This window comes from Dendrobates tinctorius, unplaced genomic scaffold (genome assembly GCF_039654945.1).
Source record: "Dendrobates tinctorius isolate UK_male_01 unplaced genomic scaffold, ASM3965494v1 ptg000151l, whole genome shotgun sequence".
NCBI classification, from domain to species: domain Eukaryota; kingdom Metazoa; phylum Chordata; class Amphibia; order Anura; family Dendrobatidae; genus Dendrobates; species Dendrobates tinctorius.
Window position 1 is genome coordinate 31665904 of NW_027361818.1, and position 23472 is coordinate 31689375.

At 51.7% G+C, this 23472-nt stretch overlaps 2 protein-coding genes across 5 annotated transcripts in view; one reads left to right on the forward strand and one right to left on the reverse strand.

Moving 5' to 3' along the window:
• RNF167 (ring finger protein 167) overlaps window positions 1-945 on the forward strand; it is a 38970-nt gene extending 38025 nt beyond the window's left edge. For all 4 annotated transcript variants that reach the window (XM_073547177.1, XM_073547175.1, XM_073547174.1 and 1 more), the window contains exon 10: window positions 378-945. In XM_073547177.1, the coding sequence (XP_073403278.1) occupies window positions 378-649 (272 nt within the window). In that variant the 3' untranslated portion in view covers window positions 650-945. The remainder of the gene's footprint in view (window positions 1-377) is intronic.
• Window positions 946-6180: 5235 nt separating this feature from the next.
• On the reverse strand, window positions 6181-10786 carry LOC141050283 (profilin-1-like). Its single transcript, XM_073547178.1, has 3 exons — window positions 10579-10786; window positions 7071-7254; window positions 6181-6455 (listed from the first exon to the last, which is right to left on the reverse strand). The coding sequence occupies exons 1-3, from the start codon at window positions 10699-10701 to the stop codon at window positions 6358-6360; spliced, it is 405 nt and encodes a 134-aa protein (XP_073403279.1). The 5' UTR covers window positions 10702-10786; the 3' UTR covers window positions 6181-6357.
• Between the last annotated feature and the right edge of the window lie 12686 nt (window positions 10787-23472).

A 23472-nucleotide genomic window follows, 5' to 3' on the forward strand; every position in this document is an offset into this window, starting at 1 on the left:
CTGTGGGGGGGGAGATGTCTGGCCGTCGGCTGACTGTGGGGGGGGGGGGGGGGATGTCTGGCCGTCGGCTGACTGGGGGGGGGATGTCTGGCCGTCGGCTGACTGTGGGGGGGGGGGGGCGGGGATGTCTGGCCGTCGGCTGACTGTGGGGGGGGGGCGGGGATGTCTGGCCGTCGGCTGACTGTGTGTGTGGGGGGGGGGGGGGATGTCTGGCCGTCGGCTGACTGTGGGGGGAGGGGGGATGTCTGGGCGTCGGCTGACTGTGTGTGTGGGGGGATGATGTCTGGGCGTCTGCCGACTGTGTGTGTGGGGGGGGGGGGGGATGATGTCTGGGTGCCGGCTGTGGGGGGCTCACGCTCTTTCCCCTCTCGTTGCAGCATATCACTGCACGTGTATCGACCCCTGGCTGACAAAGACCAAGCGGAGCTGCCCCATCTGTAAGTGCCGCGTCCTGCGCTCAGAAGATGATTCAGACTCTGATGATGGTGGACGAGAGGCAGCAGACGGCGAGCGCGGCGGCGGCGAGGAGAGTGACAACGAGCGGACGCCCCTCCTCAGACCTTCTCCAACTTTTGGGAGCATGGAGGAGTCCCCTTCCCCAATGACACAAGGGCAGGAACAGGGCGCCACCACCGCCGTCGTCGTGTGAGGCCCCCCACCGTGCTGTACCCATAATCCGATGCCCTGAGACTGACATGTGACCCTGCCCCCCCCCCCCCCAGTAATCTGAGTGAAGATGATGGTGGTGGTGGTTGTCCCTCTCACAATGTGTTTTCCCATGAGCCTTTGCTCTCCGCCATCCTATGGATAATGAAGGGACACGGGTGGTAATCCTGAGGATGCTTGGGGTGGTAGTAGTCCCCTCCCCCGCACTGTTACACTCCTGGATTTAATCTTTATCTAATTTTCCTGTACAGGTTTTATATAAATGAGATTTCCTAACAAGTCCAATGTCATGAGACCGCGCTACAGTATGGCCGCCACTGGCTCCTGCATACGACACGTGGCCGCGGTACAATATGGCCGCCACTGGCTCCCGCGTACGACACGTGGCCGTGCTACAATATGGCCGCCACTGGCTCCCGCGTACGACACGTGGCCGCGCTACAGTATGGCCGCCACTGGCTCCCGCGTACGACACGTGGCCGCGCTACAATATGGCCGCCACTGGCTCCCGCGTACGAACTGGCCGTGCTACAATATGGCCGCCACTGGCTCCCGCGTACGACACGTGGCCACGCTACAATATGGCCGCCACTGGCTCCCGCGTACGACACGTGGCCGCGCTACAATATGGCCGCGCTACAATATGGCCGCCACTGGCTCCCGCGTACGACACCTGTGGCCGCGCTACAATATGGCCGCCACTGGCTCCCGCGTACGACACCTGTGGCCGAGGTACAATATGGCCGCCACTGGCTCCCGCGTACGACACCTGTGGCCGAGGTACAATATGGCCGCCACTGGCTCCCGCGTACGACACGTGGCCGCGCTACAATATGGCCGCCACTGACTCCCGCGTACGACACGTGGCCGCGCTACAATATGGCCGCCACTGACTCCCGCGTACGACACGTGGCCGCGGTACAATATGGCCGCCACTGACTCCCGCGTACGACACGTGGCCGCGGTATAATATGGCCGCCACTGGCTCCCGCGTACGACACCTGTGGCCGCGATACAATATGGCCGCCACTGGCTCCCGCGTACGACACCTGTGGCCGCGATACAATATGGCTGTCACTGACCTATGGCTCCAGAGTTCAGCACATCATGTGACCGCGCTACAGTATGACTTCCTGGTATACGCCTCTTGAGATGATGGCGGCTCAGTGGTAACCTGTGTGCCTGACTAACATCGAATGCGGAGCCAGGACTGAGTCACCGCCATAATGTTCAGGCCGGTGCCGCCCTGGATAACGCTCATCACAGCTCACCGTAATCACTGATTATAATAATTATCCTACTCCAGTCACAGCCAGAGCTGCAACCAACTCTACGGGGTCCTTGGTGTCTCGTGCATGTCTCACGCGGCGGGGTCCTCGGTGTCTCGTCGTGTACGTCTCGTACTCGGGATGCGGTGGGGTCGGTCCTCGGTGTCTCGTCGTGCACGTCTCGTACTCGGGATGCGGTGGGGTCGGTCCTCGGTGTCTCGTCGTGTACGTCTCGTACTCGGGATGCGGTGGGGTCGGTCCTCGGTGTCTCGTCGTGCACGTCTCGTACTCGGGATGCGGTGGGGTCGGTCCTCGGTGTCTCGTCGTGCACGTCTCGTACTCTGGATGCGTTGGGGTCGGTCCTCGGTGTCTCGTCGTGCACGTCTCGTACTCGGGATGCGGTGGGGTCGGTCCTCGGTGTCTCGTCGTGCACGTCTCGTACTCGGGATGCGGTGGGGTCGGTCCTCGGTGTCTCGTCGTGCACGTCTCGTACTCGGGATGCGGTGGGGTCGGTCCTCGGTGTCTCGTCGTGCACGTCTCGTACTCGGGATGCGGTGGGGTCGGTCCTCGGTGTCTCGTCGTGCACGTCTCGTACTCGGGATGCGGTGGGGTCGGTCCTCGGTGTCTCGTCGTGCACGTCTCGTACTCGGGATGCGGTGGGGTCGGTCCTCGGTGTCTCGTCGTGCACGTCTCGTACTCGGGATGCGGTGGGGTCGGTCCTCGGTGTCTCGTCGTGCACGTCTCGTACTCGGGATGCGGTGGGGTCGGTCCTCGGTGTCTCGTCGTGCACGTCTCGTACTCGGGATGCGGTGGGGTCGGTCCTCGGTGTCTCGTCGTGCACGTCTCGTACTCGGGATGCAGTGGGGTCGGTCCTCGGTGTCTCGTCGTGCACGTCTCGTACTCGGGATGCGGTGGGGTCGGTCCTCGGTGTCTCGTCGTGCACGTCTCGTACTCGGGATGCAGTGGGGTCGGTCCTCGGTGTCTCGTCGTGTACGTCTCGTACTCGGGATGCGGTGGGGTCGGTCCTCAGTGTCTCGTCCTGCACTGACAGCCCACCTCACCATTCACTTGGCCCATCAGTGCTCGGCTTCCCCTCAGCCATGTTTCCATGGTGATGACTGACCGTTGGGAGCTGCCTCCGGTAATGGCCGTGTATGTGGTTGGTGGAGGAACCGCAGGATCCGTCTTGCGCCGCACCCTGCAGACCGGCCCAGAAAGTAAACACCCGGCTGATAACCACAGGGCCGGAGCCCTCCAACAGGGGGCGCACTGTACACCATCGTGTGTGAAGCTGTCACCAGGGAGAATGGTCAGACTGGTCTGTGTAGCCCCTCACATTCCAGCCGTGGGGTCCGACTGCCTGTATATACGGCGTATGCTCTGCCATGTGCACATCAGACCTCGTGCACAAACCTGAAACTTCAGGGCGTCCTCCAGAATTATGTATTTTGGGCCTAAAGAGTAACAGTAAGATGGTGGCTCAGAACTGGCCTGGTGTCCGCATGTAGCCGTCACTGACAGGAGACGCCGCCGTGATGTCCGCATGTAGCCGTCACTGACCGCCTCTGACAGGAGACGCCGCCGTCATGTCAGCATGTAGCCGTCACTGACCGCCTCCCTGACAGGAGACGCCGCCGTGATGTCAGCATGTAGCCGTCACTGACCACCTCCCTGACAGGACACGCCTCCGTGATGTCAGCATGTAGCCATCACTGACCGCCTCCCTGACAGACGCCACCGTGATGTCAGCATGTAGCCGTCACTGACCGCCTCTGACAGGAGACGCCGCCGTCATGTCAGCATGTAGCCGTCACTGACCGCCTCCCTGACAGGAGACGCCGCCGTGATGTCAGCATGTAGCCGTCACTGACCACCTCCCTGACAGGACACGCCTCCGTGATGTCAGCATGTAGCCATCACTGACCGCCTCCCTGACAGACGCCACCGTGATGTCAGCATGTAGCCGTCACTGACAGGAGACGCCGCCGTCATGTCCGCATGTAGCCGTCACTGACCGCCTCCCTAACAGGAGATGCCGCCGTCATGTCAGCATGTAGCCGTCACTGACCACCTCCCTGACAGGAGACGCCGCCGTCACTGACCGCCTCCCTGACAGGAGACGCCGTTGTGATGTCCGCATGTAGCCATCACTGACCACCTCCCCGACAGGAGACACCACCGACCGCCTCCCTGACAGGACACGCCGCCGTGATGTCAGCATGTAGCCGTCACTGACCACCTCCCTGACAGAGAAGACACCGCCACGATGTCAGCAGAAGGTGCCAGGATCAGGTAGGGGAAGGAGGGAGTGTGACCGGCCTGGTCGTTACTCCCAGATAACCCTCCATACAGGAGGAGCTGGCCCATAGTGACTTCACACCATGTCCCGGATCTGCCTTGGTGTGGCCTAACACAAGTGCACCTACCTTTACTACACCATGACAGGAAGTGTTGTCATGAGGGCCAGAAAGTGTACATGGGATGAATGTGAACACTGGGGTGTGAGAACCTTTCACCGACTTTCTCACGTTGAGCAGGATGTGATTGAGGCTGCAGCCATGATCTCATTCTGCCTATATGGAGACAGTAGGAAGCAGAGTGCAGCCCCAGGACATGCATTGCCACGTCAGAAGTATGAAGATTTGGGAAAGCTTAGCACATAAAATGCCAGTTTGTGTGTACCTGGAAGGCATTTCTCATTTTCTGGGACCCTAATGCCAATCCTCACTTAGACTGAAGTCTGTGTCAGTGGAGGGGGGGTGCTGGCCCTGCTCAAAGATGTCTGCGGCTAAGAGGGGGAGTGCTCACTCAGGGTAATGAATACTTATAGCTGACCGTTACAGCCAAGCATAAACAGTGTGAACATGTGCTTAACTGAGTCACCAACTCCTACATTCAAAGAAAAAAAAAAATAAAAGCACACTAGTGCCAAAACATGCAAACATGAATTGCATTACTGCATACAAAGTACAAAAATTTGAGAGTTTAGTGCATAAAATGGCCAATTTGTGTACCTGGAAGCCATTTTCCAGGACTCTAACCTAATGTGAATCTTCACTTAGGACTAAAGTCTTCATCTGAATGGGAACCTAAGTGAAGATTCACATTAGGTTAGGGTCCTGGAAACAAGAAATGCCTTTCAGGTACACAAATTGGCCTTTTATGTGCTAAACTCTCAAATTTTCACACTTCCAATGCAATTCATTTTCCATATTTGCATGTTATGGCGCTGTGACTGGAGACAGTGACTCTGGCCTCCACCAAGAATCTGTGACACAGGAGGCTCTGGAGACAGCAGTGGTGACCCTGACCCTACAGATGGCAGCCCACTCTAAAGATGGGCAGCAGTGACCCTGACCCTACAGCCTGCTCCGGAAGTGGCCAGTGGCAACCCCGACCCTACAGCCTGCTCTGGAGATGGGCAGCAGTAACCTAGACCCTACAGATTGCTGCCCATCTTTAGAGCAGGCTGCCGTGACCCTACAGATGGCAGCCTGCTCTAAATATGGGCAGCAGTGACCCTGACCCTACAGCCTGCTCTGGAGATGGGCAGTGGTGACCCAGACCCTACAAATGGCAGCCTGCTCTGGAAATGGGCAGTGGTGACCCAGACCCTACAAATGGCAGCCTGCTCTGGAAATGGGCAGTGGTGACCCAGACCCTACAAATGGCAGCCTGCTCTGGAAATGGGCAGTGGTGACCCTACAAATGGCAGCCTGCTCTGGAGATGGGCAGTGGTGACCCAGACCCTACAAATGGCAGCCTGCTCTGAAGATGGGCAGTGGTGACCCTACAAATGACAGCCTGCTCTGGAGATGGGCAGTGGTGACCCTGACCCTACAAATAGCAGCCTGCTCTGGAGATGGGCAGCAGTGACACCAACCCTACAGATGGCAGCATGCTCTGGAGATGGGCAGTGGCGACACTGACCCTACAAATGGCAGCCCGCTCTAAAGATGGGCAGCAGTGACCCCAACCCTACAGCCTGCTCTGGAGATGGGCAGTGGTGATCCAGACCCTACAAATGGCAGCCTGCTCTGGAGAAAGGCAGTGGTGACACCGACCCTACAAATGGCAGCCTGCTGTGCAGATGGGCAGCGGTGACCCAGACCCTACAGCCTGCTCTGGAGATGGGCAGCAATGACCCAGACCCTACAAATAGCAGCCTGCTCAGGAGAAAGGTAGTGGTGACCCTGACCCTACAGATGGCAGCCCCTCCCCAGCAGTGCACACATGACACCACACATGGCATATTGTTTTTTTATTCTTAAATCAGATATAAATTTGTTTTTTATCCAAAAAAAACTCATTGTGATGACAGGGAAAGCAAAAACAAGTGATAAAAAAGGGGAGAGGGGCAGACAAGAAATTATTGGGTTGGTCCAATGTTGGCAGCTGGATCAGTAGTAATGGAGGGCAGGCTTTACATCCCTTGTTCTCGCAGATACTTTGCAAAGGTGTGTACTTTAGTATTGAGAACTCCCCCATGGGTGCCATCTTTTCCCATCAAGACTATAAGAGCTGCAAGAAACAGAAGAGTAGATTACACACCCAAGACTAGAGCAGCACACTGCAGGACAAAGATGAGCAGGTCACAGGAGGACAGCGTGCTGCAGGACAAAGACAAGCAGGTCACACAAAAAGGCAGCACACTGCAGGCCAAAGACAAGCAGGAGAAAAGCAGGTCACACAGAAAGGCAACACGCTGCAGGCCAAAGACAAGCAGGAGAAAAGCAGGTCACACAGAAAGGCAACACGCTGCAGGCCAAAGACAAGCAGGAGAAAAGCAGGTCACACAGAAAGGCAACACGCTGCAGGCCAAAGACAAGCAGGAGAAAAGCAGGTCACACAGAAAGGCAACACGCTGCAGGCCAAAGACAAGCAGGAGAAAAGCAGGTCACACAGAAAGGCAACACGCTGCAGGCCAAAGACAAGCAGGAGAAAAGCAGGTCACACAGAAAGGCAACACGCTGCAGGCCAAAGACAAGCAGGAGAAAAGCAGGTCACACAGAAAGGCAACACGCTGCAGGCCAAAGACAAGCAGGAGAAAAGCAGGTCACACAGAAAGGCAGCACGCTGCAGGCCAGAGAAGCAGGTCACAAGTCGGCACGCTGCAGGCCGAGGACACGACCTTACCTGTACATGTTTTGGCAATAGCCACGTTGTATGTTGGCCCTTCTGTCGCCTTTGTCCTTACATCCAACGTGAAAGAGTCGGCGAAGTTGTCCCTGAGGAGGCTGCACCTTATACCTGCAATCGTCAGACCATTGGTGAAGAAAGAAGAGTGATCCTCGCTGACCAAAGCGCTAACCTCTGCTGCCTGCAAAGAGAGATGCCATGTTACCCATCTGCTGCAGCTCTGGATGTGACAAAGCCACAAGGAATAAAAATGCCAGAACAGCACAAAGGAGCAGCTGTGTCTACCTAACCAGGTGTCAGAACTTCTGCATTAAAGATGGTGGCAACACAGGTGCAGAGTACCGACGAGACCCCGCTGGTACAGGGTGCTGCCCACACCTAATGCACAGCTCTGGATGTGACTAGAGTCTCCTCACATGATGCAGGAGGAAGTTACCGAGACTTCATTACATCGCAGCCTCAGACGTGTGGCCACATCCTTCCTGTGCAGGAGAGGTGGCGCCACGAGAGCTGCTGCCGATCACCGCTGCAACAGGAATGGTCACAATAAAGGAGCCGATGACACCTAGAAGAGGGTCCCCAGGCACAGAGTGTACACCCCACCTGAGAGCCTGGAGCAGAGACAACTGCAGCTCAGGGCCTGTCCTGTCAGGTCTCAGGAATGCCAAGTATGTGCCCCCCCCCCCCCCCCAGATCCTGCAAGATGGAGCAGAGCAAGATCCCCCCAGAGATAAGGGCCGAGGCCTAGAGCCAGCACATCTGTCCGGTAACAGCAGGGATGAGTCAGCACAGGGCAGACATGCCAGGACGAGCAGGGCACACAGGATGAGTGCGGGCACCAGGAAGAGGCCGCCCGGTACCTACTGCTCACTGTTATCAGCCAGGCCATGGGAGCTCCCCACACAAGGCGACTGAGCCCCCAGGTACTGGTATTACCCATTTATTTGCCTTCTAGGTGAGGTTACACCGTGCAGCGGGGAGAGGCGAGGACTTCCTGTAAGGCGAGCCGCTTCCCCTCCACATCTGCCCATTACTGCGCTCTTATCCTTTTATAGGCAAAGTCATAAGCGGCCGCACCGAAGGAGGAGGAGAAGCCCCAGCCACCACGCCAAGGAGGAGAACCCCCAAGGAAAAGGTGTTACCCTCAGCCACCCCAGAAACTAGGAGAACCCCCCAGGAAGAGGTGTTACCCCCAGCCACCCCAGAAACTAGGAGAGCCCCCCCAGTCACTGCTACATGGAGAACCCCCAGCCACCCCAGAACCTAGGATGAGAACCCCCAAGGAAAAGGTGTCAGCCCCATGCACCAAGGAGAACCCCAAGGAAGAGGTGCTCAACTGCCAGCTGCCCCAGAACTGAGGAGAACCCCCCCCCAGAAGAGGTGTTACCCCCAGCCACTGCTCCATGAAGTAGCCCCAGACACCCCAGAACCAAGGATGAGAACCCCAAGGAAAAAAAAGGTGTCAACCCCAGCCACCCCAGAAACTAGGAGACCCCCCCCCCGGAAGAGGTGTTACCCCCAGCCACCCCAGAACCAAGGATGAGAACCCACACACCAAGGAAGAGGTGTTCAACTGCCAGCTGCCCCAGAACTGAGGAGAACCCCCCAGCCGCTACAGAACTGCTGAGGAAGAGAAGAACCTTCCAGATGCTACACGACTGAGGAGAACCTCCAGGTGCTGCACCACAGGACAAAACCCTCAGCTGAAAGCCGCAGCATCAGATAGGCTGACCCCCAGGCGCAGTCATCTACCACATACCAGGCATGAGCCTGCACAGGGGGCGCCACTGATCCCTGTACAGTGCGCATCACCCACCACCATACAGAATCCACAACCCCTCACTACCAGGTCCAGGCCGCCAGCATCGTCATAGGGCACAGCTGCAGGAAGAGACATCATACAGGTACAATCACAGGGACAGGGGCTTCACAACAGGATAAGACCCCCAGAGTGAGGGGCTACAAACACCAGCATGGCTCAACTACCAGAAAGAGGAAGTGCAGCAGCTGAGTGCTCCCAGCATTAAGTGGGTGTGATCTCCCAAGGCCCCCCACCAGTCAGCTCTGCTACATGTAGAGAGACCAGAGAGCCCCCCCAATACACAGGACAGCAGGGCCCCACCACAGTCAGCTCTGCTACATGTAGAGAGACCAGAGAGCCCCCCCCCCAATACACAGGACAGCAGGGCCCCACCACAGTCAGCTCTGCTACATGTAGAGAGACCAGAGAGAGCCCCCCCAATACACAGGACAACAGGGCCCCATCACAGTCAGCTCTGCTACATGTAGAGAGACCAGAGAGAGCCCCCCCAATACACAGGACAGCAGGGCCCCACCACAGTCAGCTCTGCTACATGTAGAGAGACCAGAGAGAGCCCCCCCCCCCAATACACAGGACAGCAAGGCCCCACCAGTCAGCCCTGCTACATGTAGAGACCAGAGAGCCCCCCCCCAATACACAGGACAACAGGGCCCCACCAGTCAGCCCTGCTACATGTAGAGACCAGAGAGCCCCCCCCCCCCCCCCCCAATACACAGGACAGCAAGGCCCCACCAGTCAGCCCTGCTACATGTAGAGACCAGAGACCCGCCCAATACACAGGACAACAGGGCCCCATCACAGTCAGCTCTGCTACATGTAGAGAGACCAGAGAGAGCCCCCCCCCCCCCCCAATACACAGGACAGCAGGGCCCCACCACAGTCAGCTCTGCTACATGTAGAGAGACCAGAGAGCCCCCCCTCCAATACACAGGACAACAGGGCCCCACCACAGTCAGCTCTGCTACATGTAGAGAGACCAGAGAGCCCCCCCTCCCAATACACAGGACAACAGGGCCCCACCACAGTCAGCTCTGCTACATGTAGAGAGACCAGAGAGCCCCCCCTCCCAATACACAGGACAACAGGGCCCCACCACAGTCAGCTCTGCTACATGTAGAGAGACCAGAGAGCCCCCCCCCTCCCAATACACAGGACAGCAGGGCCCCACCACAGTCAGCTCTGCTACATGTAGAGAGACCAGAGAGCCCCCCCCCTCCCAATACACAGGACAGCAGGGCCCCACCACAGTCAGCTCTGCTACATGTAGAGAGACCAGAGAGCCCCCCCCCTCCCAATACACAGGACAGCAGGGCCCCACCACAGTCAGCTCTGCTACATGTAGAGAGACCAGAGACCAGAGACCCCCCCCCCCCCGTACACAAACTCCACCACAGTCAACTCTGGAGACCCCACAACACAGGACCCCCCCCACCAGGCAACAGGGACCCCACCGGGTGATCCAGAGCCCCCATAATACAGCAGGGGCAAGCCCCCACAGGGTGATGCTACACCCCCCACAGGAGGACAAGGCCCCCAATAACATAAGAGGCCAGGGGCCCCAGCAAGTAACCCGGAGCCCCCCATATACCACGACAGGGCCCCCACAGGGCTTCCGGCCCCCGCACACCGGCGGCCACACCCGGCGGAGGGGAGCCGCCAGCCCCCGGCCGCGCCCGCACTCACCGTGATCTTGCACAGCTCTCCCCCGCTCTCCGCGGCCCACACTGAGAAGGGCTTGTACCCGCAGATGACGGCGTCCCGCATGTCGGGGCCCATGAGACCCGAGATGTAATCCTGCCAGGACATGGCGGCGGCTGTCGGTGGTCTCGGGTGCTGACGGGTGTAGCTGCCTCGTGCGGCTGTGGCTAATGCGCGCGCAGGATCCTATATTGCCAGCCCCGCCCCTTTATATATGGCGCGATGCCGGTCGTCAATGACGTCACAACAAGGGCGGTGACTACTCAGGCGCAGACAGGAACAGGAGGCGTGGCTGCGGTCAGAGGCCCCATGCGCGGGCTGCAGGGCAGGGCGCGGCCAGATCACTACTGCGCATACGCAATGATGGGCTGACGTAAAACCGATGTCCCCAGCAGTTAATGCGCATGCGCAAAAGGAAGGCGGTGAAACCGAAATCTCCGCGCAGCATACTGCGCATGCGGTAAAGGGTGAGTTGGCCTCACGTAGGGGGGAAGCCACGTGACCGTCCGAAACCCACAATGTCACACACTGCCCCCTGCCGGCCGGAAGATGAAGGAGGCGCAATATGTTCCTGTATTACCATGAAATAGTCATTCAGTCATGTCAGGGATTGGAGCCAAAGTGGGGAAAGTCTGTGTCCCCCACACCACCCCCACCAGACCTCTGCCAGTGTCACCTCAGTACATCACCATCACCTCACTATATCACCGTCACCTCACTATATCACCGTCTCCTCAATATATCACCGTCTCCTCACTATATCACCATCACCTCAATATATCACCGTCTCCTCACTATATCACCGTCTCCTCACTATATCACCTTCTCACTGTATCACCGTCTCCTCACTATATCACCGTCTCCTCACTATATCACCATCACCTCACTATATCACCGTCACCTCACTATATCACCGTCTCCTCAATATATCACCGTCACCTCACTATATCACCGTCACCTCAATATATCACCGTCTCCTCAATATATCACCGTCACCTCAATATATCACCGTCACCTCTATATATCACCGTCACCTCACTATATCACCGTCACCTCACTATATCACCGTCACCTTTATATATCACCGTCACCTATATATCACCGTCACCTCACTATATCACCGTCTCCTCAATATATCACCGTCACCTCAATATATCACCGTCTCCTCAATATATCACCGTCTCCTCAATATATCACCGTCACCTCTATATATCACCGTCACCTCTATATATCACCGTCACCTCAATATATCACCGTCTCCTCAATATATCACCGTCACCTCAATATATCACCGTCACCTCTATATATCACCGTCACCTCAATATATTACCGTCTCCTCAATATATCACCGTCACGTCTATATATCACCTTCTCCTCAATATATCACCGTCACCTCTATATATCACCGTCACCTCTATATATCACCGTCACCTCACTATATCACCGTCTCCTCAATATATCACCGTCACCTCAATATATCACCGTCTCCTCAATATATCACCGTCACCTCAATATATCACCGTCTCCTCAATATATCACCGTCTCCTCAATATATCACCGTCACCTCAATATATCACCGTCTCCTCAATATATCACCGTCACCTCAATATATCACCGTCACCTCTATATATCACCGTCACCTCAATATATTACCGTCTCCTCAATATATCACCGTCACGTCTATATATCACCGTCTCCTCAATATATCACCGTCACCTCTATATATCACCGTCACCTCTATATATCACCGTCACCTCAATATATCACCGTCTCCTCAATATATCACCGTCACCTCAATATATCACCGTCACCTCTATATATCACCGTCACCTCACTATATCACCGTCACCTCACTATATCACCGTCACCTTTATATATCACCGTCACCTCACTATATCACCGTCTCCTCAATATATCACCGTCACCTCAATATATCACCGTCTCCTCAATATATCACCGTCTCCTCAATATATCACCGTCACCTCAATATATCACCGTCTCCTCAATATATCACCGTCACCTCAATATATCACCGTCACCTCTATATATCACCGTCACCTCAATATATTACCATCTCCTCAATATATCACCGTCACGTCTATATATCACCTTCTCCTCAATATATCACCGTCACCTCTATATATCACCGTCACCTCTATATATCACCGTCACCTCAATATATCACCGTCTTCTCAATATATCATCGTCTCCTCACTATATCACCGTCACCTCACTATATCACCGTCACCTCACTATAACACCGTCTCAATATATCACCGTCTCCTCAATATATCACTGTCTCCTCAATATATTACCGTCTTCTCAATATATCACCATCTCCTCACTATATCACCGTCACCTCACTATATCACCGTCACCTCACTATAACACCGTCTCCTCAATATATCACCGTCTCCTCAATATATTATCATCACCTCTATATATCACCGTCACCTCACTATAACACCGTCTCCTCAATATATCACCATCTCCTCAATATATTATCGTCACCTCTATATATCACCGTCTCCTAAATATATCGCCGTCACCTCTATATATCGCCGTCACCTCAATATATCACCGTCTCCTCAATATATCACCATCACCTCAATATATCACCGTCACCTCTATATATCACCGTCACCTCTATATATCACCGTCACCTCAATATATCACCGTCTCCTCAATATATCACCGTCACCTCTATATATCACCGTCACCTCAATGTATCACCGTCACCTCTATATATCACCGTCACCTCTATATATCACCGTCACCTCAATATATCACCGTCACCTCAATATATCACCGTCACCTCTATATATCACCGTCACCTCAATATATCACCGTCTCCTCAATATATCACCTTCTCAATGTATCACCGTCACCTCACTATATCACCGTCACCTCAATATATCACCGTCTCCTCAGTATTATTATTATTATTTATTATATAGCGCTATTGGTTCCATGGTGCTGTACATGAGAACGGGATACATACAAATTACAGATATCTCTTACAGTAAACAAAACTAACACTGATACAGAGGGTGTGGACCCTGCCCTTTTGGGCTTACATTCTTCAGATGGTGGGGAAGGAGACAGTCGGTTGGAGGGTTGCAGCAGCTCCAGTGATGGTGAGGCGGTAGCTCCAGTGATGGTGAGGCGGTAGCTCCGGTGTTGATGAGGCGGTAGCTCCAGTGATGGTGAGGCGGTAGTTCCAGTGATGGTGAGGCGGTAGCTCCGGTGTTGATGAGGCGGTAGCTCCAGTGTTGATGAGGCGGTAGCTCCAGTGATGGTGAGGCGGTAGCTCCGGTGTTGATGAGGCGGTAGCTCCAGTGATGGTGAGGCGGTAGCTCCGGTGTTGATGAGGCGGTAGCTCCGGTGTTGATGAGGCGGTAGCTCCGGTGTTGATGAGGCGGTAGCTCCAGTGATGGTGAGGCGGTAGCTCCGATGTTGATGAGGCGGTAGCTCCAGTGATGGTGAGGCGGTAGCTCCGGTGTTGATGAGGCGGTAGCTCCAGTGATGGTGACGCGGTAGCTCCGGTGTTGATGAGGCGGTAGCTCCAGTGATGGTGAGGCGGTAGTTCCAGTGATGGTGAGGCGGTAGCTCCGGTGTTGATGAAGCAATAGCTACAGTGATGGTGAGGCGGTAGCTCCGGTGTTGATGAGGCGGTAGCTCCAGTGATGGTGAGGCGGTAGCTCCGGTGTTGATGAGGCGGTAGCTCCAGTGATGGTGAGGCGGTAGTTCCAGTGATGGTGAGGCGGTAGCTCCGGTGTTGATGAGGCGGTAGCTCGATTGATGGTGAGGCGGTAGCTCTGGTGTTGATGAGGCGGTAGCTCCAGTGATGGTGAGGCGGTAGCACCGGTGTTGCTGAGGCGGTAGCTCCAGTGATGGTGAGGCGGTAGCTCCAGTAGTGGTGAGGAGGCAGCAGGGATCATTGCAGGCTGTAGGTTTTCCTGAAGAGATGGGTTTTCAGGTTCCTTCTGAAGGATCCGAGTGTGGTTGATAGTCGGACGTGTTAGGGCAAAGAATTCCAAAGGATGGGGGATATAAGTCTTGGAGGCGGTTGGGTGAGGAGCAAAGACGGACTTGGGAGGACCGGAGATTACGTGAGGGAAGGCATCGGGAGATTAGTTCAGAGACATATGGGGGAAACAGGTTATAGATGGCCTTGTAGGTCAGTATTAGTAATTTGAACTGGTTACGCTGAGGGAGTGGGAGCCAGTGAAGAGATTTGCAGAGGGGAGAAGCGAGGAGAGAGATGAATTAGTCGGGCGGCAGAGTTAAGGATGGACTGGAGAAGTACGAGACTGTTAGCAGGGAGGCCACAGAAAAGGATGTTGCAGTAGTCGATGCGGGAGATGATGAGGGCATGCACAATCATTTTAGTAGATTGAGGGTTGAGGAAAGGACGGATTCTGGAGATATTTTGGAGCTGCAGGCGACAGGAGGTGGAAAGAGATTGGATGTGCGGTTTGAAGAACAGGGCAGAGTCAAGGGTCACGCCAAGGCAGTAGACTTCCGGTACTGGGGAAAGCGTGATGTCATTAATTGTGATAGATCAGGTAAGGAAGATCTGTGAGAAGGAGGAAAGATGATGAGTTCAGATTTGTCCACATTGAGTTTGAGAAAGCGGGAGGAGAAGAAGGAAGATATGGCTGATAAACACTCAGGGATTCTGGACAGCAGAGAGGTGACGTCTGGGCCAGAGAGGTAGATCTGACTGTCGTCAGCATAAAGGTGGTAATGGAATCCATGGGACTTTATGAGTTGTCCCTGGCCAAGTGTATAGATTGAGAAGAATAGGGGTCCTAGAACAGAGCCTTGGGGGACTCCAACAGAGAGAGAGTGGGATGAGGAGGTAGGGTGGGAGTGGGAGACGCTGAATGTGCGGTTGGAAAGGTATGAGGAGATCCAGGATAGGGCAATGTCTTTGATGCCAAAGGAGGAGAGGATTTGTAGTAGGAGGCAGTGGTCAACTGTGTCAAAGGCAGAGGACAGGTCTAGGAGGAGTATAGAGTATTGTCTGTTAGCTTTGGCTGTAAGTAGGTGGTTAGTAATTTTGGTCAGGGCTGTCTCAGTGGAGTGATGTTGATGTAAACCAGATTGTAGATTGTCAAACAGCCAGTTAGATGAGAGGTGGGAGGAAAGTTCAGCGTCGACGTTCTGCTCTAAGAGTTTAGAAGCGATTGGGAGCAGCAGTGTTTCACCATCTCCTCAATGTGTCACTGTCTCCTCAATGTGTCACCATCTCCTCAATATGAGTCACCATCTCCTCAATATGAGTCACCATCTCCTCAATGTGTCACTATCTCCTCAATATGTTACTGTGTCTTCAATGTGTCACACTTTCCTCAGTATGTCACCATCTCCTCTGTGTATCACCATCTCCTCAACATGTCAGCATCTCCTCAATGTGTCAATGTCTCCTCAATATATTACCATGTCCTCATTGTGTCACCGATTCCTCAATGTGTCACCGTCACCTCAGTGTGTCACCATCTCCTCAATATATCATCATCTCCTCAATGTGTCAATGTCTCCTCAGTGTCACATCTTGTCAATGTGTCACCATCTCCTCAATCTGTCACTGTCTCCTTATTGTGTCACTATTTCTTCTGTGTCACCATCTCCTCAATGTGTCAGCATCTCCTCAATATGTCACCATCTCCTCAATGTGTCACCATCTCCTCAATGTGTCACCATCTCCTCAATGTGTCGCTGTCTGCTAAATGTGTCACCGTCCCTTCAAAATGTCACTATCTCCTCAATATGTCACCGAGTCTTCAATGTATTACAGTTTCCTCAATATGTCACCATCTCCTCAATGTGTCAGCGTGTCCTCAATATGTCACCATTTCCTCAATGTCACTGTCTCAGTGTGTCACCGCCTCTTTAATGTGTCACTGTCTCCTCAATTTGTCACCGTCTCTTCAATGTCTCTCCATCTACTTCAATGTGTCACCGTCTCCTCCATGTGTCACCATCTCCTCAATGTGTCACCGTCTCCTCCATGGGATTGGAAACCGAAAGCGGGGGCACCACGGTTGAATACAAAAAGCGGGATCCAACCCAGGCCTATATATGAAGACTATAACAAATACAAAGAAGAAGATAGGCCATAAAAGGGGGATCACCACAAACCAGGAAATAGCGTTTAGAAGCAAATTTTATTGGACATGAATACACCAACACAAACATTTAAAAACATTTAAAAGTCATCCATGTGACATAACTATAGCAACCCTAGGCTCATAATACAGCCTGCAACCTACAGCAATACTCCAAAAGAGATTGTGCAAGTGTCAGCCAAATGATCATAAAAACAGCATACCAAATAGTGGTTAACAGTATAAAATGCCCTACCAAGGATACAAAAAACATATATTATATCTGATCTGAACCTCTAAACCCTGCAAGGCAAAAGTCAGCAAGATGACAAATAATTACAAGAGCCATACACAATAAAAAATATATAAGCATTGACCAAATTGAGCAATGAGTCACAGAGATCACAAAGATACATGCAGATGAGGTCAGGGACGAGGTCATGATAGTTAGTTCTACATACATTGGGCTTACATTGCACCTGGCTCTACTCCATATGGGTCTTTATATCTAGCACTATTTCCCTCATGGAATTTAACATGAGTGTTTTTTCCAGCCTGTGGTTCTAATACCTGCATATCTGAACAGCTCTCCTAGTGGTAACTATCATGACCTCGTCCCTGAACCCATATGCACTTCATCTGCATGTATCTTTGTGATCTCTGTGACTCATTGCTCAATTTGGTCAATGCTTATATATTTTTTTATTGTGTATGGCTCTTGTAATTATTTGTCATCTTGCTGACTTTTGCCTTGCAGGGTTTAGAGGTTCAGATCAGATATAATATATGGTTTTTGTATCCTTGGTGGGGCATCTTATATTGTTAACCACTATTTGGTATGCTGTTTTTATGATCATTTGGCTGACACTTGCACAATCTCTTTTGGAGTATTGCTATAGGTTGCAGGCTGTATTATGAGCCTAGGGTTGCTATAGTTATGTCACTTTTAAATGTTTTTAAATGTTTGTGTTGGTGCATTCATGTCCAATAAAATTTGCTTCTAAACGCTATTTCCTGGTTTGTGGTGATCCCCCTTTTATGGCCTATCTTCTTCTTTGTATTTGTTATCGTCTCCTCCATGTGTCACCATCTCCTCAATGTGTCACCGTCTCCTCCATGTGTCACCATCTCCTCAATGTGTCACCGTCTCCTCCATGTGTCACCATCTCCTCAATGTGTCACCGTCTCCTCCATGTGTCACCATCTCCTCAGTGTGTCACCGTCTCCTCCATGTGTCAACATCTCCTCAGTGTGTCACCGTCTCCTCCATGTGTCACCATCTCATCAGTGTGTCACCGTCTCCTCCATGTGTCACCATCTCCTCAGTGTGTCACCGTCTCCTCCATGTATCACCATCTCCTCAGTGTGTCACCGTCTCCTCCATGTGTCACCATCTCCTCAATGTGTCACCGTCTCCTCCATGTGTCACCATCTCCTCAGTGTGTCACCGTCTCCTCCATGTGTCACCATCTCCTCAGTGTGTCACCATCTCCTCAGTGTGTCACCGTCTCCTCCATGTGTCAACATCTCCTCAGTGTGTCACCGTCTCCTCCATGTGTCACATCTCCTCAGTGTGTCATCGTCTCCTCCATGTGTCACCATCTCCTCAGTGTGTCACCGTCTCCTCCATGTGTCAACATCTCCTCAATGTGTCACCGTCTCTTCCATGTGTCACCATCTCCTCAGTGTGTCACCGTCTCCTCCATGTGTCACCATCTCCTCAGTGTGTCACCGTCTCCTCCATGTATCACCATCTCCTCAGTGTGTCACCGTCTCCTCCATGTGTCACCATCTCCTCAATGTGTCACCGTCTCCTCCATGTGTCACCATCTCCTCAGTGTGTCACCGTCTCCTCCATGTGTCACCATCTCCTCAGTGTGTCACCATCTCCTCAGTGTGTCACCGTCTCCTCCATGTGTCAACATCTCCTCAGTGTGTCACCGTCTCCTCCATGTGTCACATCTCCTCAGTGTGTCATCGTCTCCTCCATGTGTCACCATCTCCTCAGTGTGTCACCGTCTCCTCCATGTGTCAACATCTCCTCAATGTGTCACCGTCTCTTCCATGTGTCACCATCTCCTCAGTGTGTCACCGTCTCCTCCATGTGTCACCATCTCCTCAGTGTGTCACCGTCTCTTCCATGTGTCACCGTCTCCTCTATGTGTCACCGTCTCCTCCATGTGTCACCATCTCCTCAGTGTGTCACCATCTCCTCAGTGTGTCACCGTCTCCTCCATGTGTCAACATCTCCTCAGTGTGTCACCGTCTCCTCCATGTGTCACATCTCCTCAGTGTGTCATCGTCTCCTCCATGTGTCACCATCTCCTCAGTGTGTCACCGTCTCCTCCATGTGTCAACATCTCCTCAATGTGTCACCGTCTCCTCCATGTGTCACCATCTCCTCAGTGTGTCACCGTCTCCTCCATGTGTCACCATCTCCTCAATGTGTCACCGTCTCCTCCATGTGTCACCATCTCCTCAGTGTGTCACCATCTCCTCCATGTATCACCATCTCCTCAGTGTGTCACCGTCTCCTCCATGTGTCACCATCTCCTCAGTGTGTCACCATCTCCTCAGTGTGTCACCGTCTCCTCCATGTGTCAACATCTCCTCAATGTGTCACCGTCTCCTCCATGTGTCACCATCTCCTCAGTGTATCACCGTCTCCTCCATGTGTCACCATCTCCTCAGTGTGTCACCGTCTCCTCCATGTGTCACCATCTCCTCAGTGTGTCACCGTCTCCTCCATGTGTCAACATCTCCTCAATGTGTCACCGTCTCCTCCATGTGTCACCGTCTCCTCCATGTGTCACCGCCTCCTCCATGTGTCACCATCTCCTCAGTGTGTCACCACCTCTTCAATATGTCATTGTCTCCTCAATATGTCACCATCTCCTCGATGTGTCACCCTCTCCTCCATCTGTCACCGTCTCTTCAATATGCCACCATCTCCTCACTATGTTACCATCTACTCTGTCGGTCACCATCTCCTCAGTGTCACCATCTCCTCAATGTATCACTGTCTCCTGAATGTGTCACTGTTTTTTCAGAATAGTATGCAAACAAGAAACATGAAAATTGAATTGCATTACTGCACTAGAAATATAAAAAAAATTGAGAATGCTTAGCACATAACTTGGCCAATTCATGTGTACCTGGCAGCCACATTAGGCCGAGTCACACTAGTGAGAAATCCGGACGAGTGCTATGCCCAAAAAAATCGCATTGCACTCATCCCAGTGTTAATCTATGGGGTGGCTCCCATCAGCTGATTTTTTTCCCGGCCGGATTATACGTGCTGAGAAAATCGCAGCGTGCTGCACCGTATTACGCCCGAAAAACGCCAATACAAGTCTATGGGGGTGAGAAAAGTACGGATTACACACGGAGCAGACGTGTGACCTGCTAGAAGCACGCATCGGGGTCCTTTACCAAAAGCCGGCAATTCAGTGCGCGATACAGAAAAATCACACCGACGGGTTTAATAAAGTATAGAAAGAATAGATATAGACACACATCTAATATATAAAGCTCAAAGTGCGTATGTATGTGTGTGTATGTGTGTGTGTGTGTATGTTTGTATGTCCGGGATAGGCATCCGCACCGTTACTAAATTTATTAGTTTGTGTTAGGAAAAATGTAGAACTCTAGGGGTTACATTTAAGGCTATAATCGCGTAAAAAAATTGTGTGGGCTCCAGCACAATTTTCTCCGCCAGAGAGGGAAAGCCAGTGAGTGAGGGCAGATATTAATAGCCTAGAGAGGGACCATTGTTTTTTAGGTCCTACCTGGCTAAAAAAATCTGCCCCCAGCCACCCCAGAAAAGGCACATCTATAAGATACGCCAATTTCGGCACTTAGCCTCTCTATTCCCATTGCCTTTAGCGGTGGCTCATGGGTAAATAAGGGGTTAATGGCACCTTGCTATTGAAAGGTGACATTAAGCCGGGTTAATAATGGAGAGGTGTCAATAAGACACCTATCCATTCAAAATCCTATAGTAGTAAAGGGTTAAAAAAGACACACACACACACACACACACACACACACACACACACACACACACACATAAATTAAAAATTATTTTAATGCAATAATTACACAAAGTTTTTGACCAAATTATGCTGCCAATCCAACAGAATCCCTTGTTCTCCTGTCAAAAAAAATAAAATAAAAGAACAACAATATCCACACCTCTCCGCCGATCAGTCAGGTCCCCCGCTCCAATTTATCACAAGGGGGTAACTGGTTTACAACAGGGACCGGTGCTAATGCTGCCGGCCTGACTGTAAACCGCTGCAGAAGGGAGTCAGTTGTATTGGCAGAATTTACCAATTACATGTCCCAAATTTTACACACATACCATAATCTAATTATTTGTCAAAGAAATATAAAAAACTGAATGAAGTGACATGGTTACTGTATGTGACCCTGTGTCATGTCGGGTTCTGTAATGATTTTACAGAAGCCGCAATTGATTTAGCGGATATTATACTATGTAGAACTATATACAGTGGGGAAAAAAGTATTTAGTCAGTCAGCAATAGTGCAAGTTCCACCACTTAAAAAGATGAGAGGCGTCTGTAATTTACATCATAGGTAGACCTCAACTATGGGAGACAAACTGAGAAAAAAAAATCCAGAAAATCACATTGTCTGTTTTTTTTCATTTTATTTGCATATTATGGTGGAAAATAAGTATTTGGTCAGAAACAAAATTTCATCTCAATACTTTGTGATTTATCCTTTGTTGGCAATGACAGAGGTCAAACGTTTTCTGTAAGTCTTCACAAGGTTGCCACACACTGTTGTTGGTATGTTGGCCCATTCCTCCATACAGATCTCCTCTAGAGCAGTGATGTTTTTGGCTTTTCGCTTGGCAACACGGACTTTCAACTCCCTCCAAAGGTTTTCTATAGGGTTGAGATCTGGAGACTGGCTAGGCCACTCCAGGACCTTGAAATGCTTCTTACGAAGCCACTCCTTCGTTGCCCTGGCGGTGTGCTTTGGATCATTGTCATGTTGAAAGACCCAGCCACGTTTCATCTTCAATGCCCTTGCTGATGGAAGGAGGTTTGCACTCAAAATCTCACGATACATGGCCCCATTCATTCTTTCATGTACCCGGATCAGTCGTCCTGGCCCCTTTGCAGAGAAACAGCCCCAAAGCATGATGTTTCCACCATCATGCTTTACAGTAGGTATGGTGTTTGATGGATGCAACTCAGTATTCTTTTTCCTCCAAACATGACAAGTTGTGTTTCTACCAAACAGTTCCAGTTTGGTTTCATCAGACCATAGGACATTCTCCCAAAACTCCTCTGGATCATCCAAATGCTCTCTAGCAAACTTCAGACGGGCCCGGACATGTACAGGCTTAAGCAGTGGGACACGTCTGGCACTGCATGATCTGAGTCCATGGTGGCGTAGTGTGTTACTTATGGTAGGCCTTGTTACATTGGTCCCAGCTCTCTGCAGTTCATTCACTAGGTCCCCCCGCGTGGTTCTGGGATTTTTGCTCACCGTTCTTGTGATCATTCTGACCCCACGGGGTGGGATTTTGCGTGGAGCACCAGATCGAGGGAGATTATCAGTGGTCTTGTATGTCTTCCATTTTCTAATTATTGCTCCCACAGTTGATTTCTTCACTCCAAGCTGGTTGGCTATTGCAGATTCAGTCTTCCCAGCCTGGTGTAGGGCTACAATTTTGTTTCTGGTGTCCTTTGACAGCTCTTTGGTCTTCACCATAGTGGAGTTTGGAGTCAGACTGTTTGAGGGTGTGCACAGGTGTCTTTTTATACTGATAACAAGTTTAAACAGGTGCCATTACTACAGGTAATGAGTGGAGGAAAGAGGAGACTCTTAAAGAAGAAGTTACAGGTCTGTGAGAGCCAGAAATCTTGATTGCTTGTTTCTGACCAAATACTTATTTTCCACCATAATATGCAAATAAAATGAAAAAAAACAGACAATGTGATTTTCTGGATTTTTTTTTCTCAGTTTGTCTCCCATAGTTGAGGTCTACCTATGATGTAAATTACAGACGCCTCTCATCTTTTTAAGTGGTGGAACTTGCACTATTGCTGACTGACTAAATACTTTTTTGCCCCACTGTATATGTGTGTGTGTCTCAATGACATGTATATATATATGTATTCTATGTGTATATATCTAGTCTTTCATTCTGGTTTTAACCTGTCATTGGGATCTATTATACGTCCATTTTGCAAGCCGGCGAGAAAATCTCGTCATAAGGATGCCCTATGAGTGTCACATGGATGCTTAGATGCGAGAAAATCACATCCTGGCATTACAATCGGATGACATACGGATCACTGGTCATGAAACGTTTGTGCGGTTCTGGTCCGTGAAAAATGGACCACATTTATATACGTTGTGTGTGACTCCGGCCTTAAAGCTACTCTCGTTTGTCAGGAAAATTGAATTGCAGTAATGTCACCATCTCATTAATGTGTCACTGTCCCTTAAATCTGCCACCGTCTCCTCAATGTCACCGTCTCCTCAATGTGTCACCGTCTCCTCAATATCTCCATCTCGTCAATGTGTCACCGTCTCCTCTGTGTGTCACCCTCTCCTCAATTTCACCATCTTGTCAATGTGTCTCTGTCTCCTCAAAATGTCACCGACACCGTCTCCTCATTGAATCACCATCTCCTCAGTGTCACCATCTCGTCAATGTGTCATCGTCTTATCAATCTGTCACCGTCTCCTTATTGTGCCACTATCTCTTCTGTGTGTCACCGTC